Here is a 16,818-nt window from a genome sequence, read left to right as displayed (position 1 = left end):
GACACTACCTATCACTTTCCTCCAGCCCTTTTCAGTGAGCCTGTTCCTTCCTCCCTCTCTGCCCCCTGTGGCCCTGACGTCTGGGGTGGGGAAGTCTCTCCTGACCCCCAGCCCAGGGCCTTGTCTGTGATCGCTGTTCGCCCAGAGTTGGATACACTGTGCAAACAGATGAGTGAGCAGAACAGGGGTGAGGGGCCAGGGAGTGTGTGAAGTTTATTTCGAAACAAATACCATGAGACTCTCTTCCCTATGCTGTCCGTCATCCTAGACAGCAATTTAAAGTGACAGTCCTCTTGGATTAACACATCTTTTTCCCTTGTGTGTTACAGGCTTCAACATCCCCCATGGAAAGCCGCTGTTCACTCTCTCACCTGGCGCACAAAACCAGCACGAACGTACCAACTACAGCCACCTATCCCATCGCGCCTTTCAGCAGTATCATCTGGATGGCGTTCCTGAAGCGCACCCGTTGAAGTCCGACTCGGGTCTGGTGACAGGAGGAGCGCCATGGGACACAGACACCGCAGCTCATCCGGTGGGATCACCTGGGCATCAATTAGGAAACAGCCACACGGGTAAGCTGATGTCAGTCAAGGCAAGTCAATAGAACTAATTGGATGTAATTGTAAGAAGGCTATCTACAAAAGTAGATTGACTCAACTGAAACTGAAAACCATATTGACAAGTAAGTGCTTGACATATACTCAAGCTAGATGATGACTGCATTGTCATCGTTCTGTCCGCAGGGGTGAATTTGATAGAGGAGCACCTGCAGGAAGTGAGGTGTCTCCGTCAGCGTCTCGAGGAATCCATCAGGACAAACGAGAGGCTCCGTCAGCAGTTGGAAGAGAGACTGGCCAGCGCTGGTCGAGATGGAGGTACCGCAGCGCTAAGGCACATCAGCGTTGCAGTGATGACTTCATTGCAACTCAAACGAAATATCTCCTTCTTTTTCAAGGAGCGCCCACAAACATCTATATTCAGGGACTGGACACGGTCACCCAGCTGTCAAATGAAATCAGAGGCTTAAAGGAAGAAAACTTGGGTCTCCAGTCTCGTCTGCAGGCCAGCACGGGTACGTCACCGAGAAGCTTGATTGAGTAGCTTTGATTTGTGTTATTTTTACCAAAATCTATTCGAATAATGTTCCTCCCTCAGACACATGTGAGGAGGTGGTACAGCTGCGGGAGTCAGTAATCACAGTGCACGCCCGCCTGAAGCAGGCAGAGCTGGAAGCCGAGCAGTGGAAGGAGGAATTGAGACGTCTCCAGGCCCACAGCCAGGAGCAGGGACAGCAGATACACACATTGAGGCAGGAACGACAGGCCAGTCAGGAAAAAATCAACAGGTGTGTACGCTGGAGGAATGCACATTTTCATAATCCGTCTTTTTATATATTTAGTTGACCCCATGTATTACTCCTGTATCTGTGCATCGACAGGCTCCAGCATGAGGTGTCTCTTCTTCAGCAGCAGCTGTGTGAGAGCAGGGAGCTCATCCACTCCCTGCAGAGTGAACTCCACGTATATGATCGCGTATGCTCAAAGTCTAGCAAAGGTCTGTCTCTTTCTCTTTCAAGCTAAATGAAAGAACTGTGTTGTTTGTAGGATATTTTAACTGCACTCGGTCATCAAGTGTTAATATTAAAAAATAATTAAAAATACATTATATCCATGCCAAAAATATGTTAAAAGATGGCACCGTTTCAAATAAATATATATTTATTCTGCATCTAAAGATACTAAAGTTGTACAAATGTATAACAGAATTTTTTTTATTACAGTAAAGAAATAGATATTACTGTAAAGAAAACAAAAATATAGTAAGGTAGTTATGCAAAATGTTCTTATTTGCATCCTCTGTTATGCTATTCCATGACATTAAGTTACTGTAGTGGAGATCTATTTGTGGAGCAGAAAGTGCAATCTGTTTAATATTTGGTATGATTAAACTTGTTTTTACCATATGAAACTAAAATCTGTTATTTTTTCTCTTCTTTTATAATAAATATTTATCCTCTCAAATGAAGTGTAATTAAAAACTGATAAGATATGGCAGTCTTTTATCATACGGTATATTCTTGGTTTTATGATTGCTAACTATTGTCTGTTAAGGGTCTGAAATAATCTGCCTGACTTTTTATATATTGCCCTCAGGCTACTTGTGCGAGGTCCCGGGTCTACCAATAGAATTTGGGGAGCTATTGGGCGAGGTGAGGAGCCTGCGAGCCCAGTTGCAGAACAGTGTCCAGGAGAATAGCGCTCTCAAGCAGCTGGAGCTCCACAAACAGCTGGAGCAGAAGTTGGGCGTCGTCTCTCCTCGCACTCCGTCTCTTTCTGCCCTCACTGCCAGTCCTCAGAGAGAAAACTTCTACAGACGACAACTGCTGCACGGTGAGAGACACCGTTCTCCGTATACGGATCGGCATGCCATTTCTTACACTTTAAATAGTTTGTTAGGCTCAGCACTGTCTGTCCAAAGCCCGATTGCTGCATTTGTGTTCCTCAGACCCTGCTCCATCTCCACCGGTCAGGGACATTGGTCTGTTTAACTGTGGGTCTCCTGGTCCTCCCTATTCAGACCTGGATGACAGCCATAGCACTGCTAACGGTGTGTATTTAACTCCAGTGCATGGCTGCAGCCTATTATACCTTTTATTTATTGATGATTGATTGATTGATCACTTCTAAATTTAAATTCCCTTTTGCAGTATATAAACATTCAGTAATATACATAAAGCACCTCCCTAGATTTTTATCGCTCTTTTGTCTCCGGCAGATCCTCTTGACCCTCATGCTGAACTGGAAGGAGATGCACCAGATGGATCCTTTTCCAACCGTAATGGCCGCCATGCGATTGGTCATGTAGATGACTTCAATGCCCTGCAGCAACAGGTCTTTGAGGGCCGGAGCCTGGTAAACCACATGGAGACAGCGCTACAGGCGTGTCAAACCCCAGCACTGGCAGAGGGCAGCCAGAACAGTGAGCTGGTGAGAATTAAAAAGGCCTTCAAGAATCTTTCAAAACACTTAGAATTAGCAAAAATTAAGATGCATTGGTCTGCATGATTTGTCAGCATTTCGAAGCTGTGTGCTTGTTTTAGAAGTCATAACTTTAAAAAAAGTATATTAAATGTTCAATTTCACTTAGAAAAAAAGCTTAGTTTGTTTTTAAAGAACTGTTTACATTTTACACATGGTAACTGTAGAAAAGCATTTTTCATTCTTTTCAAGTGTGTAGTTGCCAGACAGTTGGTGAGAATTGATTAATCTTATGCAAGAATCACGGCATCTGAAAGTCCAAAAAATGTCACGCAAAGTTAATTGATTCAATAAACAATATTTAATTTGTTATCCTAAATGATCACATTTATTTTGTATTTGATATTAATCTTATATTAGTACTAGACTGCAATGCGTCACCACTTTCTTACAAAAGCCTAGTTAGAGTCCTAAAATTGCCATCTTTAATACAAATTTAACAATGCATATTAGCGTACAAAGATCTTTAAAAGCATTTTCAAACCACTATTACAATCCTATTAATTATCATTTTATCATCATCAAAAAAAATTGTTATAAAAATATTTTAAGAAAGAGGTTTTTGACTGATTTTTTTTCCTTGAAGTTTGTGGATTATAGATGCGCTAAGACTCTCCTGTGCAACACTAAGACTCTGAGACAGATTCTAGAGGAGGCGATGTCTCTGTTGAAGATGTTCTGGAGGGCAGCTCTGCCCAGCACTGACCCTTCCGTCCAAAGCATTAAGAAGGTATGGGAATAAAAGTGATTATACATTTCCTGATCTTGAAAAAGCACATTTGGTAGTAACGTCAAATCCGCTGTGTGTTGGATAAAGGAACAGTGTATGCAGGAGGAGATTTTGTCCTTAAAGCTCCGCATATCGGAGCAGGAAGAGGTTCTCAAAGGGACAATCCAAAGACTGAGGAGCACCAGCCGCACCAAGGAGAACATGGAGCATTTCATAGTCAACCAGTGTAGGTGTTCATGCACATGGATACGTGCACGTGAGCGTGTGAGGGGAGACAGGTTTGAATAAAATGAGAGACGATCTGGTCCTTTTAGGTGGCCTTCAGATGACAAGCAGGTAAAAAAAAAAATTAAAAATCCAACAGCCTGACAGGAGTTCACTGTGTTTATAAGTGAGTAGGATCATGGTTGTCATTCAGGCTGTGAGGGATCAATTACCACCTTAGGCTTCTAGCAATAAGTGAGTGATAAATGAGTGAGTGAGTGAATGTGTCTTGTCTCTGCGATTGACTGCCAACCAGTCCAGGGTGTACCCTGTCTCTTGCCTGATGACAGCTGGGTTAGGCTTCAGCATCCCCTGCGACCCTGAGTGCAGGATAAGTGGCAGAAGACGGGTGGATGGATAGTAACTCCTTGGTTAGGCTTGCATGGAGGTCAGGTCACTGGTCCATTGGTGTGTTTGAGAGAAAAATATTAGGATTCATACCAGGAATAGTGAATAGGAAAGGTTGCAAAAATAGAAAGTTTTACTTATGAAATTTAATACATTTACTTGTTTCAATTTCTTGAAAGTTATATGTAGTTAATTTGCTAATTGCAATGTTTCATCACTGTAATTTTATAGTCATGCATAAAAGTGCTTTTTTTTCTATTCTTTTTAGTGTCAAGGACCCGCGATGTGCTGAAAAAAGCCAGGACAAATTTAGAGGTGGGAAAAACTCATTACAAAAAAATAAGTGCAGCCTTTAGTAGGTGACCTATGAACATAATGTACCTTCTCCATATGTCACAGTACTACGTGTGTCAATACTGTCACATCAGCTGTGTCCTGATCTGAGTCTATTGTTTTGATTATACCTGTCAATCTATCACTGTTTTGCTTTTTCTCTTTCACTTGTTCCTTCATCCTACATTCGTCTCTCCTTTCCTACCCCTTTGAACACCTCCAGAAGAATGAGCTGAGACTTTCCTCTCTAAGCTCCTCCTCTCCTTATGCTGGTAACTGTCTGCCATCTTGTGGTCTTGAAAATAGGTATACTGTATGTTGTCTCAGAGGCTTTTAAATGTCGGCCTATCTGGATTATCCCTTCCTGTTAAATTGGAGGTGTAAAAAATGAAATATGACAATGGCTTGCCAGTTTGGGGTCGCTTTAACCTCTGCATGAATTTGTTGTTTTAATCACGCTGACATCTTTGCTCGCGGGCATACTAGAATTAAATGGTGAGCGGGCTGAAATTACAGCGATCAGATGCTTAAAATGCTTGTCCTTTATTAAAACAATACGAGCAAATACACATAAAAACCTTTTTAATGACCTAATGTTACTGCACTGACCGATATGGCTCGTTTCCTCTTTGGGAAAATCAGAATTGACAATGTGAATTTTGTGTGCCTTTATTTTGATGTCCTGGTGTAAAGATCTGAAATGAGTTACTCGAACAAAAGGCCACACGTTGAATTATAGCCCACAGCTCTGACACTGAAACATAAACAGACCTGAGTGGAGAGCTGTCAAGACAGCCATATCGTTTTTGTATGTGAATCTATTTGGAGCTTCGGCCTTCCGCTGTGTGTCAAAATAACTGCACACCCCATAGTTTGCGTTTCTGAGTTTGTCCGGTCCTAGTATAATGCAAATATGTGAACAGTTATTTGACAGCCCCAAAAAAAGAATAAAAGATTTGCCCTTCGGATTCTGGTTTGACACATGTTCATTCACACCAGCACACACAGCACAATGGCAAAATGTGCAGGTGTGTGTGTGTGTGTGTGTGTGTGTGCCTCCAATATTATGGTATGACCCAGTGACTGAAGTGCTAAATAAAGTATTTGTCATTGTCTATTTTACTATGGTAGCTTCTCACGCAGTATGTAATCGATAGTTTGGATTTGCTCAACCCTTTCTCAGAGAAAATTGGGGCTGATTTTTGTCAATTTCTTATCAAGCTATTTCAGTCATCTATAGGGAGAAGAATTTTGGTAAATTATAGCACTATTAGGCTAATCAACGAGGAAGAGTCTTTTGCAACTACCAATACAAATGTTTGGATATATAGCACTTAAACATCGCCCAACTTAATAGCCACTAACTGCACAGCAACCCATTTCCTGCTTTGTGTTTTTGGCATTTTATCAGTTAAATCAAACTGCCTGACACCCCTTAAATAGTCAATTCCCTCTTATTTTCACCTTAAAATCCAGCTGAGGACCCAGGAGGTGCTGCCGGAGAGCAGCCTGCTGATTGCAGTTTCCTGAAGACCAGCGGTGCCTCCAGAACCAGTGTCGCTGCATCAACTCAGCGCCCGGCAGCCAGGAAGCGCAGCAGTCAATGTCTGCTTTAGAAATTTAAAGAACCAGCCTCAACGCCACCACCTCTGACCTCTGACCTCCTCACTGGAACAGCCAAGACCCCCCCCCCCCCTCACGCCCTCCATCCCCTTCTCACCCACTCCAAACCAGCCTTCTGAAACTTCCCCTTTGTTTTGCCATGAGAGTGCTTCCATCCATTCTCCTTCCAGGCAACATGTGCACAGCATAATCTGCACCTTGAGCCTTAGTAAACATCCGCCGTACTATTTCAACGCTCTCCAGTAACATCACAAGTATTATTGTCTTTGAGTGACACAGTTAGCAGTCTGCCTTGCTGGGTATGCGACAGAAGGAAGTTAATGAAATGTATCTCTGGTGGTTTAAGTGGAAAGCGTCCTACTTATGGAGCAGGTTGAAGTTGTTCCTAGATACTGATCTCGAGGAACTTGAATGGTTGTGATTCGGTTTTACTTTGTTACCATTATGTAAAGTCATTGAGGCTCTGGCGTTTGCACTGGTAACTGGTATCACTTCCCATCTATTTGTAGAGGGGAAAATATGACTTGTAAGTTAAAAAAAAAAAAAGGTTCTTTCCAGCACATCCAGATCTGTGTCTAAGAATACCTTCTCCTGAGAGCCAGTGGACGAAATGAGTGTTCCCGCATGTTTAATCGTGGTTTGAGCGAGGAATTCTGCATACACAGCAACATTTACAGTATTGGTGATTGAGTACAGTTCACTGAAAGACAATTAATGCTCAGCTCCAACTGCCACAGAAATGCAGGTTTATGTCTTGTGGCACTTTTATTAGCAAAATTTTTATTTGATTTTTTTTTTTTTTTTGCAAATGCAATGCAAAGAACAATGACACCCACAATGTATGATTAGACACAGTTGAGGAATGTATATTGATCACTGCTAAATAGTTGTGTAGTAGTTTTTCTGTGTTTGTTAAGGAAGCTTTTGAATGGTGTGTCAGCCATTGGAGGCTACGGGAAGTAAATTTAGGTTCCCCGAGCCTCCTTGTCTCATTTCCAAAAATTCAATTTTTGGCCTCTGACCGCTGACTTTAAAGAAGAGACGGTTGGATTTAAATCAGTTATGTTTTCAAGCCCGCTTTGAGGTCAGGTGTGATTTCTAAACTAATGTTTGCTGTGGAAATTAAAGACAAAGAGGATAAAGAGCTATAATGGAACCAGGCTAAACACGCGTATTCAAGCTCCTCTATAGGAGTTCTCATATGAGCATGTGCAATAATCGTATTGTTTTTTTGGATTTATCATGCTGCATTAGACTGTCACCTTTGTTTGGCCGACACATGTCACATTCAAGATGTCATGCAGCCACAAGTTTTCTTTCACGGTGTTGCATGACAGTGATTGTTATATGCAAAGTTATAGAACAAGGAACTCGCCGATTCTTGCCAAAGTTTGAACTCTGACAATGTCACAACTGCTTGCCTTATCCATGTGTATGACAGAAGCCCGGCTTTGTACAGACAGAATATGAAACGTCTTTCTCCGATGGTCTTTCAGACCCAAAGAGACGGTAACCGTCAGACAAGTGTTTTGGTTTATTCCAAATTTTGAAATAGAAATGACCTCCTTTGTTGGACCAAATCTAAGTGGATTTCCTCCAAAAGGCCACATTCTCTAATGTATTTGTTAGTGCTCTTGTTCAGGCTGTGTTTGCATTCTCATGGAAAATGGCAATGTAGATTATAGATGATGCAAACTTTGGCAGACTGCTGGCAGAATTGTTCTTTTGTAAATATGCTAACATGTTTGGTTTGATTTGTTCATCGCAGTACAGCTCTCATTTCTGCTGTAAATAACCTGCTTTTACTGTATGAACTGCGTGTGTGTGTGTGTGTATGTATGTTTGTGTGTGTGTGTGTGTGTGTGTGTGTGTGTGTGTGTGTGTGTGTGTGTGTGTGTGTGTGTGTGTGTGTGTGTGAGAGAGAGAGAGAGAGAGAGAGAGAAAGAGAGAGAGCTAGAGAGAGATTTTGTTTGTAAATAAACATCCAACATTTGCTTTTGGCAAAGTTGAGCATCTGGGTAGCTGTGCAATAACATTACATGATTTAATTTGATGTTAAACATCATGGTAGTACAAGTGTGTTTGGTTGTTACACTTCCTGCTGTGGACAATTTATATGCAGTGGATTTTAGAGAATAACGCCATTTTGAAACAATTAGTCATATAGGCTGTCTGATTATTAATCACAAAATATGCCTTCAAGATGTTAAGTCACTGATCACTTATAATGCTCTGATCAATGTTGCTTTGCTTGCCTTTAAATCTAGCTTGAGTAAGTCTTCAGTCTGCTCTCAGGTGGCCTTGAACCAGCACTCGTCCACCGGGGATCTGCCAAATTAGGTTTTGTTTGCGCTCAAGTTGAGAAGACAATAGCTGCCAAGTATTTAAATGGGTTCAGAGCTGGCTATTTCCTTTTGAAATACCAGATGTGAAAGGGAATAACCCTGAAGAATTGCCTGAAGCAAAATGCCAATGAATGATCGTGAAATATTATAAGAACATTGGATTTACAGAGCACCTTGCTAAAGCGTAAACAATGCCTTACTGCTTTTTGTTATTAATAAGGGAATCAGATAGCAGTTTGAAAGAATGTATTGTTGGTTCTGAAGTTACGTATGTATATAGTGTTTTGTGATTGGTGCAGCTTTTATGTGACCGGGCAGCAGCTTTGTTTTGCATAATGAACTAGAAAGCCGAAGCAGGAGCCCCATGGATCCTGTCTCTGATGACAGTAAATGACGTGTTGTGTTGGCATAAGTATTAGTGATGAACGAGTTTTTTGGGGGAAAGAATGAATAAAAAAAAACATTTAAAACCCACCATGTGTAACTCTTTGTGGCAGGTTCAGTAAAAGAACTGCGTAGTAGATGTATAAACATTGACAGTGGTCTCGATGGCAAAACTCTTCATCTCACAGGCGAACTTTCCGTTTGGTTACAATGCTCAATGAACAAAAACACAAACCAAGGAAACTATACATTGGTTAAAAAAGTGACTTAAAATTCAGTTCCTAGAAATGTTAGGAAAACAGCAAGATCAGTCGCTGACCCTTCCAAAATGAAAAAAGAGCAAGGATTTACTCATGTATGACAATGGCAAGAAAACCTTTGTCATTAGGAATTAAAGATGATGATTTTTTTTTTCCAAATGAGTAATTTTAAAATAAAAAACAAACTGATTTTAGTTTAAATCCCTTTACAATTTACACGAGTACCAGAGAGATGAAATACAATGAAGACAGAGGTTAGGAACAACTTTTCCTCTTTATTTCAAACAAGTAAAACCTTGTACAGGGAATATTCACTTTTATTCTGCAGAGCATTTTTTTAAAACATTCCTGAAACAGCTGTGAAATTCAAGTTTTGGTTTTAGCTTCAAAACACCAACACCATGATGCCTGTCCATCATGGCTTGGTTGGACATTCACAAAATATTTTCAGAGCACTGAACACCATTCAGCTGTCAGGAATCACCGACCAGTACTATGGACAAGTCACAGCAGGGCTTCTACATGTCTCTAAGCCGCCGTACCTAAATACATAGTTAAGCTTAAAATTTCAATGAAACGCACACACACACGCTCCGCTTCAACTTGTGCAAAATTGTAAGTTGCACACATTGAGTTCATGCAAAGCAGCAAGTTGAAGCTGTTTATACGTCATGTTACCAGTGCATCCCAGCTTGCTATATATAAATTCCATAGGAAAGCCCACACACACATAGATACAAACATATACACACACATACACACACACAGATATATATATCTATATATAGATATTTATCTCTCTCTCCATTTATATATATATATATAGATATAGATATAGATAGATATATATGTATAAATAACACTGACTGAATATATACCAAGAAAAAAAAAATTATTCTAAGTCCAGAGAAGCTACAGTACAAGTTGTCAGGCTGCATAGTTAAACGCTTATCAACATTCCTGCTCATGAGATGGTAAAGTGCTTGCAAAATGACGTCAAGATAAAGGCAACCTCAGAAACAAGCCTTTTCAACACAATTCAAGACCTTCACATTTAATCGCACTGACCTGTCTGCAGGGGAAAACACTCTGCAGTGACCATGACCATTAAATTAAAGAGTCTCAAAACTAATAGTAAACAACACAGAGACCAACATCAGCGACAATGCAGTTCTTTTGTCAGCAGATTATTGCACTTCACTGTCAAACAAGTCTGCTGCTCTGCTCAGTACTTCGACCCAGGCTACAGGCCAGATTAATTCTTATCCTGCATGCTCTATAGTCCAAAATACCTCCAATTACTTTAAAAATCTAATTGTTTCTTGTAATGCACTCAAAACTTCCCCTCTTGAAAATGGGAGGTCTTTGCCTCCTCACTCTAAAATAATCAAATTGTTTCTTGTAATACACTCAAAACTCCCCTTCTTGAAAATGGGAGGTCTTTGCCTCCTGGCTGTGGCCTTCACGCTGGAAATATTTGAACACGCAGACATGCATGTGAACACAAAGTGCAAGAAACACTGAAATACACACAGTGATTTAGTCCTTTTCATATCAGCCTCTAAATGACACAGTGTCAAAGCCACAGCATGTTTTTTGTCTCTCCGACACTTGATGCTTTGCTACTTTTTTCATAGCCCTATGTAGACAGAGGTGCGACCTTAAAAAAATTAAAAAAGTTAAAAAAAAAAAAAAACAATGCCGTCACAGCCTCTGGTCTTGAACTTGCCTGTAAACTGGTTTCAGTGCAAGATTTGGCGAAATGTGATGATACAAAATAACAAGCTGCTCTCTAAAAGCACAGTGGCGCCTCGGACCCGAGGTTTAAATGGGCTTGTAGAGTAGAGACGTCACATATTTCTTCTTGTATCTGTGAGTTGCACTCAGGACCATGACTCCATCCTACAGAGGAAACATAGAAGCCAGGCCTATCAGTGGGATCCAGAGCCTTTTGCTTGTTCTATTAATTGAATTTGTGGCAATAAAGCACATTGTTGCCTCTACAAAAGCACTCATTACACTTTTTCTTTTGGCAATAAAAACATCAAACTCTGAGGTACAACAATAATTACCCATCACAGACATTTTGATGCATTTTCATTTTTCAAGATGATCTTTGAAAATTACATTTAACCCTGAGAGGACAAAACCCACCAGTTAATTGAACGACTGTTCAGTATTAATAGTATGCTCCACTTTCTACATTAGAGGTTGAAGGATATGCTGGCCCATTCTGCTTATTATACTTCGGGATAATTTCGGGATGGCATGTCAAAATGCGTTGATACCTTTATCTAATTTTAATAATTTTGTGCGTCAGGATACGCAAGTTCTACTTCCTTTTTTATAAAATGTTAATCAGAAACATTACCTGGACAAAAAAGCTATAGAAAACTGACATTTATTGCCTCAGAGTGGGAGCTCACCTTGATTGAGAGGGCGTAAAGGTGATTCAGCATAACATGGTTGGGCTCAGGCAGCAGGGCAGGGTCGCACTGCCAAAAAGGGAGGCAGAGGAAAACTCAGCATCAGAGCAAACACACATACACACACACTGAAAAGAAAAGTTAACAGGAAATATGTCACAATTGTAGATTGCTAGACATGGCAATGGAAGACTGACAGATATGTTGGTGTCCTTGTTGAGTATGACTTGAAGGAGATGAGGGGGGAGCATTGGGGGAGCCTTGAAATGCTCCTCAGGCCTGAAGACATACTGCTCCTGTCCATATGGGCCCGGAGGGGAGCTGGACAGATCTGTAAAGACAAAGTCACAGATACACAATTGATAATTTTCAACACTAAAACAAATATCAGACAAAAATATTTTCAATGTCTTTACTGGGTAGTTTATAATGAAATCAAGATGAAAAATAGCAAATCCATAATAATTTCCTCTGTCCATTTTTAAATCACTTTACCATCCATTTCACAAGCGCTACACTCTGTTTACCTTCTTCTTTCGGCTTTTTCCCTTCGGGGGTGGCCACACTAAATCAACTTTCTCCATCTAACCCTATTCTCTGTATCCTCCTCTCTCACACCAACTACCTTCACATCCTCTCTCACTTACGTCCATAAATCTTCTCTTTGGTCTTCCTCGAGACCTCCTGCCTGGCAGCTCTAGTTCCAGCATCCGTCTACCTATATATTCACTATCCCTCTTTCGTACATGACCCAACCATCTCAGTCAGGCTTCTGTGACCGTCTGTCCAAAATATCTAAAATGTGCTGTTCCTCTGATTCATTCATTCATTCTGACTCATTCCTGATCCTATCCATCCTGGTCACTCTCAAAACGAAAATTAGCACCTTCATATTTTCCAAAAACTGTTGATGTCAGCTTATATAGCCAGTAAATGTTAGACAAATGAAGAAAATTTTGATTTAAAAAGGATCATCCTGACCTGACGTGTCTGAGCACTCGAGGGAGTCGACCTGCAGGGCATCGAACACCTCAAAGTCAGATTTCTTCACCTGTATCAGGTTGTTGATGGTGCCGAGTTGACTCGTCACCACCGTCTGGAAGAGATATAGTCACAAAGAGATGATGAAGCCACAGCTCAGTGTTGTAGTTTGCAGTAACAATATTTAAGTACATTTACTCTTTTAAAAAGTGACCATGCTTATTATCCATTTTGAGATTTTTTTTGGATACATAGTAATTTCTCCCTCAGGTTAAATATGATGAATAAATGATAAATAATACCAGAAATGCTACAGCCATATTTCACTCACTATCCATGAATGAAGCCCCTGAAAGTCCAAAAAATGAACAGTAATGGGCACATCTAGTTTAAAGTTGCTTTTTAGGTATTTCTTGATGATTTTGGAGGCAATTCCTTTTTTAGACTGTTTTTTTTTTCCTCTAACCCTCACCTTCTTACAACTTCACAAATCATCATGTTTTTTGCTCATTTCTAAATGGCTTATTATATATATTGCCATTATTTGGAAAACATTTTGGCAATGCCATCAGGAAATAAACAAAATTGTCTGTTGAAAAAGGGCCTTTTTGACAAGAAGTCCACAGCCAAAAACCATTATCAATGGCAAAATTTAGAATCCCCTTCATAACCCACACTATATCTTAAGATGTGGGGAAATAATCCTCAATAGGTGTCTCATGAACATCGGCAACACAAAACACTGTAGTTGATATACCTCGGAGGGATCATGCATCCACTGTCCATCTACAAAGAATTTATACTGATGTTCTCCCTCTGGCAAGTCCAGGATTGCTACAAAGTCGTTATGGCTTTGAAAACAAAAACAACTTATATTAGAAGAATATTGGGAATATTGTAAACCACCAGTGGAGTAAACCATAGACAAAGAGCTGTTCTGATATAAGCTTGAAATTACCTTTTATTGAGTGGTATCTTGGTACCCCAATTATTGAAGGACCCAGATATGTAGACCTCCTTCCCCCCTCCAGCCCAACGAATGACAGTTGGTCGAGCCTGAGGACCAGTTTTCACCAAGTCGTCTAGATCCGGAGTGAATTCTTTCTCTTCCGATGTCTAAACGAATAAATACCGTAGCAGCAGAACATGAGCCCGCTACTTTAACACTAAAAATCAGAAAATGATTGAAGTGCATTCAAACAAATGTGTACTTTGGACTCTGGCCCATGTGTGTTGAAGATGTTGGGGTCATCTGTGCTGTCCACCATCTTGCTGCTGGGTTCTTGATCTTTATGAGAGCCACCCGCCTCTGAGCGATGAGCCTTGGCTCCATGGCGATCGCCAGACACCCTGTCACTTGTGTTGCCCATCGTGTCACCCTATATGCACTTGTGACAAAGTAGCACCAATTGGACATCAGCTTTCAGGTCGAGGCTAGTTATTTATAACAAAATAAAAATACACTGATATGGATTGAGAAATACATCACTATGTGGAACATCATCCAACTTCTCACTTTTATTTGACAATTTAAAAGACAAGAACCTGCCTACATCCAGAAAGGTATCATGGTATGGCAAGCATCTTGTTTTGTGATCTCAAAGGCTTTTTGTCCATTTAGCAATAGTAATAACAATGTAACCTAAAAATAACTAGCCTAAAAATGAACAAGTATTAATTATGATGACCCGGAAACTCATGTGTGTTTCTACTTAAAAAACAATCAAGATATTTTCTTTCAATCATCAATCCAACCCTAAACGGATGTGTGAGGAATGATTAAAACAGGTGGCCACATATTTTAAATGAACCACGTAGAGTGAGTCCTATGGCTAATTTACAATATTTCACAGAATAATAAGGAGCATTTCAATAGTAGCTTCATAATGCATCCAAAAATATTTCCCTTCCCCTTTTAACTGACACTCTTAGGGGTGATTTCTACATCAAATAATATGATTGGATTTAATTCTAAAAAATGAAGTCCTGACTTTTCAGTCAAAAGTTTGCGGGTGGCAGTCGGTGAACGCACCACCAAAAGCGGATAAGCGGCTTTCCCGGTCGTCTAGACGGTCTCAGTAACAACTTTCTAAGGGTGCCAGTCGGGACCGTACACCTGCTTAACGTTAATACTATTACTCAGTAAGACGCGTTGTGGTGTGCTCGGTAAAAGTTAAGAGAGTTCACAAATTAGAAAACGTTTATAACCCCTAGCTTCAACTGCCGGGGTGACAGTTCGACGGCGCCCGCCTCGGAGAACTTCACTGGAGAATATTTATAGCCGGTGCCTTCAGAGCTGTTAAGACTGCTTTCCAAAAAACAACAGGCGGTTTCTCTCTTGGTGGAATCTCAGGAAAGAAAGAAAATATAAAAACATTTACCTTGTATTGACGGTGAAACGAGAAAACTCACCGTTACCGGCGGACGTTTTTTATCATGTAGTCTGTTTTCGTTGTAGGAGAGGAGGACCCACCTCCCTCACAACAACTGCAAAGCGGCGGTGCCTAAACTACGGCAGGCGGGAAGGACAGAAGAGACGGGGGGGGAGGGGGGAGTGAAGGGCGGCGCGGAGTTTTTGCGTGGGCGAAACCTCCAGGGTGTCCGAAAAGGAAGAAAGATTCATCCCACGGACGTGGATCAGCATTGCAGTACTGTCCCCTCTTCTCTCTAAAAAAGTCAATTATGTAGTCTCCAACTGAGATTATGATGTTAATCTCCTTTTTTTTTTCTAGGCATTTTGCCCATTTAGTAAATTCATATAGGCACTTCTGCTGATGCATCATGAGGTTAATGAAAAACAAATAATTATACAAACACACAGAACGCTGTTGGCATCATCACAAGTTAACTAGTATATTCATATGCACTGGATAGGCACGGCCATCTGCCTTTTAGCAGGATTATTGTGCGTTTAATGATGCTTCTCGAACGCGCATGGGCTGAGTTGTAGTTCTGCTCCTGCTGGGTCCCCAGGTTGCCTACTGGGGGGGCATTAGATATTCCCAATCACTTATAGAGATGTTATAATAACCATACAAAGGCCATAAAATACATTTAAAGTGTTGTAAGACTCAACCAATTAGCCAGCCAGCCACAGCAGCTCGTGCTTGGAGACACACACACACCCAGAGCTGTTCTGCAGAATGAGTAGCATGTTCCTCTAGGCCACCAGGCAACAGTGTTTAACAGAGACATATGTGGATGGCAGATTATTTGTGCATTGACTGAAATAAATCGTTCCCTGTTCACATAGCTGATTTGATTCTGTGATGGTGCTTTTATTGCGAAGTAGGTGCAAGCTATAGTTCCAATTATGTTTGGGAATCCAACGATGGTGTGAAATCCTTGTTCAATATCGATTTTTTTATGATGGCTATATGGGAACTTGATGTAATTCTGGACCAGATAAATTATTGTGTCCGACACTGCCGGGAGAACTCAGCTTACTGTCAGGTGGGAAGTGCTGGATGTCTCTAATCTCCGGCTGAAACATTCTAGTTGTGCGTACATATACAAATGTTCCTACGCAAACAGTACAAGTTGATGAATCCTATACTTGGGTGAAAATGTTCGTAAGAACACTTAACACACATTTCTGTACGTATGCACAGTTGATAAATGATGCTCCTGGTGAGAGGCCAAGTTGAATGGTGGAATCAAGAAGAATCTTTCTAGTTTGTTTATTTTCTGTGAAAAACACATCTACCTCTACATATTTTCCCTAACCTGTATCTTGAGTGATCCAACTCAACTCCCCATATAAAGAAAAAACATGAATATAATGCACATAATATCTAGGCGTCTACTCTGAGATATGATAGGAGGCGTCTGTGTGTTTATCTGTTGACCGTCCTCAACTCTACCAGTATTAAAAGACCAGAGAAGTTTTCTCACACACACTTACACAAGATCCAAGGTCTTTACAACAATCGACTACTTACAGTACTCAATAAAGAGCTCCATTTCTGCTGGTATAATAGGCCTCTCTCTGACTGTCTGTGTTTGTTTTTTAATTAATTGTTACACCTAGTCAGTCACATGACCTGTGAAACTATGTCTCGGTTCTGTATTTGATTTTACAGA

The 16,818-nt window shown here is 40.7% G+C and overlaps 2 protein-coding genes across 10 annotated transcripts in view; one reads left to right on the top strand and one right to left on the bottom strand.

The window, feature by feature from the left end:
- Positions 1–9,158, top strand: part of LOC147218958 (myomegalin) — a 41,499-nt gene extending 32,341 nt beyond the window's left edge. For 3 of the 7 annotated variants that reach the window (XM_086173296.1, XM_086173291.1, XM_086173290.1), the window contains 14 exons: positions 26–187; positions 330–575; positions 747–878; positions 959–1,075; positions 1,159–1,348; positions 1,442–1,557; positions 2,157–2,393; positions 2,509–2,610; positions 2,779–2,990; positions 3,628–3,771; positions 3,859–3,997; positions 4,652–4,698; positions 4,940–4,988; positions 6,193–9,158. In XM_086173296.1, coding sequence (XP_086029422.1) covers positions 26–187; positions 330–575; positions 747–878; positions 959–1,075; positions 1,159–1,348; positions 1,442–1,557; positions 2,157–2,393; positions 2,509–2,610; positions 2,779–2,990; positions 3,628–3,771; positions 3,859–3,997; positions 4,652–4,698; positions 4,940–4,988; positions 6,193–6,332 — 2,033 coding nt within the window. In that variant the 3' untranslated portion in view covers positions 6,333–9,158. The remainder of the gene's footprint in view (positions 1–25; positions 188–329; positions 576–746; positions 879–958; positions 1,076–1,158; positions 1,349–1,441; positions 1,558–2,156; positions 2,394–2,508; positions 2,611–2,778; positions 2,991–3,627; positions 3,772–3,858; positions 3,998–4,651; positions 4,699–4,939; positions 4,989–6,192) is intronic. The other 4 variants (XM_086173292.1, XM_086173294.1, XM_086173293.1 and 1 more) reach the window with 4 other exon arrangements.
- A 1,196-nt stretch (positions 9,159–10,354) lies between these two features.
- Positions 10,355–15,249, bottom strand: prkab2 (protein kinase, AMP-activated, beta 2 non-catalytic subunit). 3 transcript variants are annotated; one of them, XM_086173297.1, is made up of 8 exons: positions 15,148–15,249; positions 13,947–14,123; positions 13,694–13,851; positions 13,493–13,586; positions 12,736–12,850; positions 11,952–12,085; positions 11,755–11,823; positions 10,355–11,230 (listed from the first exon to the last, which is right to left on the bottom strand). In XM_086173297.1, the coding sequence occupies exons 2-8, from the start codon at positions 14,103–14,105 to the stop codon at positions 11,153–11,155; spliced, it is 807 nt and encodes a 268-aa protein (XP_086029423.1). In that variant the 5' UTR covers positions 14,106–14,123; positions 15,148–15,249; the 3' UTR covers positions 10,355–11,152. The 3 variants fall into 3 exon arrangements, with proteins under 3 accessions (XP_086029423.1, XP_086029424.1, XP_086029425.1); XM_086173298.1 differs by having other exon boundaries at positions 15,117–15,234; XM_086173299.1 differs by having other exon boundaries at positions 13,947–14,114; positions 15,148–15,223.
- Between the last annotated feature and the right edge of the window lie 1,569 nt (positions 15,250–16,818).

This window comes from Fistularia commersonii, chromosome 25, assembly GCF_037954325.1.
Source record: "Fistularia commersonii isolate RoL2024-O1a breed Wild chromosome 25, RoL_Fcom_v1.0, whole genome shotgun sequence".
NCBI lineage: Eukaryota > Metazoa > Chordata > Actinopteri > Syngnathiformes > Fistulariidae > Fistularia > Fistularia commersonii.
Note: the sequence above shows the minus strand (reverse complement) of the source record. Positions and strands in the feature narration are given on the sequence as shown.

Bases quoted from the DNA above. Each gene is read 5' to 3' on its own strand.
- prkab2 (XM_086173297.1), bottom strand. From the start codon at position 14,105: ATGGGCAACACAAGTGACAGGGTGTCTGGCGATCGCCATGGAGCCAAG. The intron at 12,851-13,492 runs GTATATCAACTA...TATCTCTTCCAG, and splicing joins GGATGCATGATCCCTCCGAG to ACGGTGGTGACGAGTCAACT. The intron at 11,231-11,754 runs GTGAGCTCCCAC...TTTCCTCTGTAG, and splicing joins TTTACGCCCTCTCAATCAAG to GATGGAGTCATGGTCCTGAG.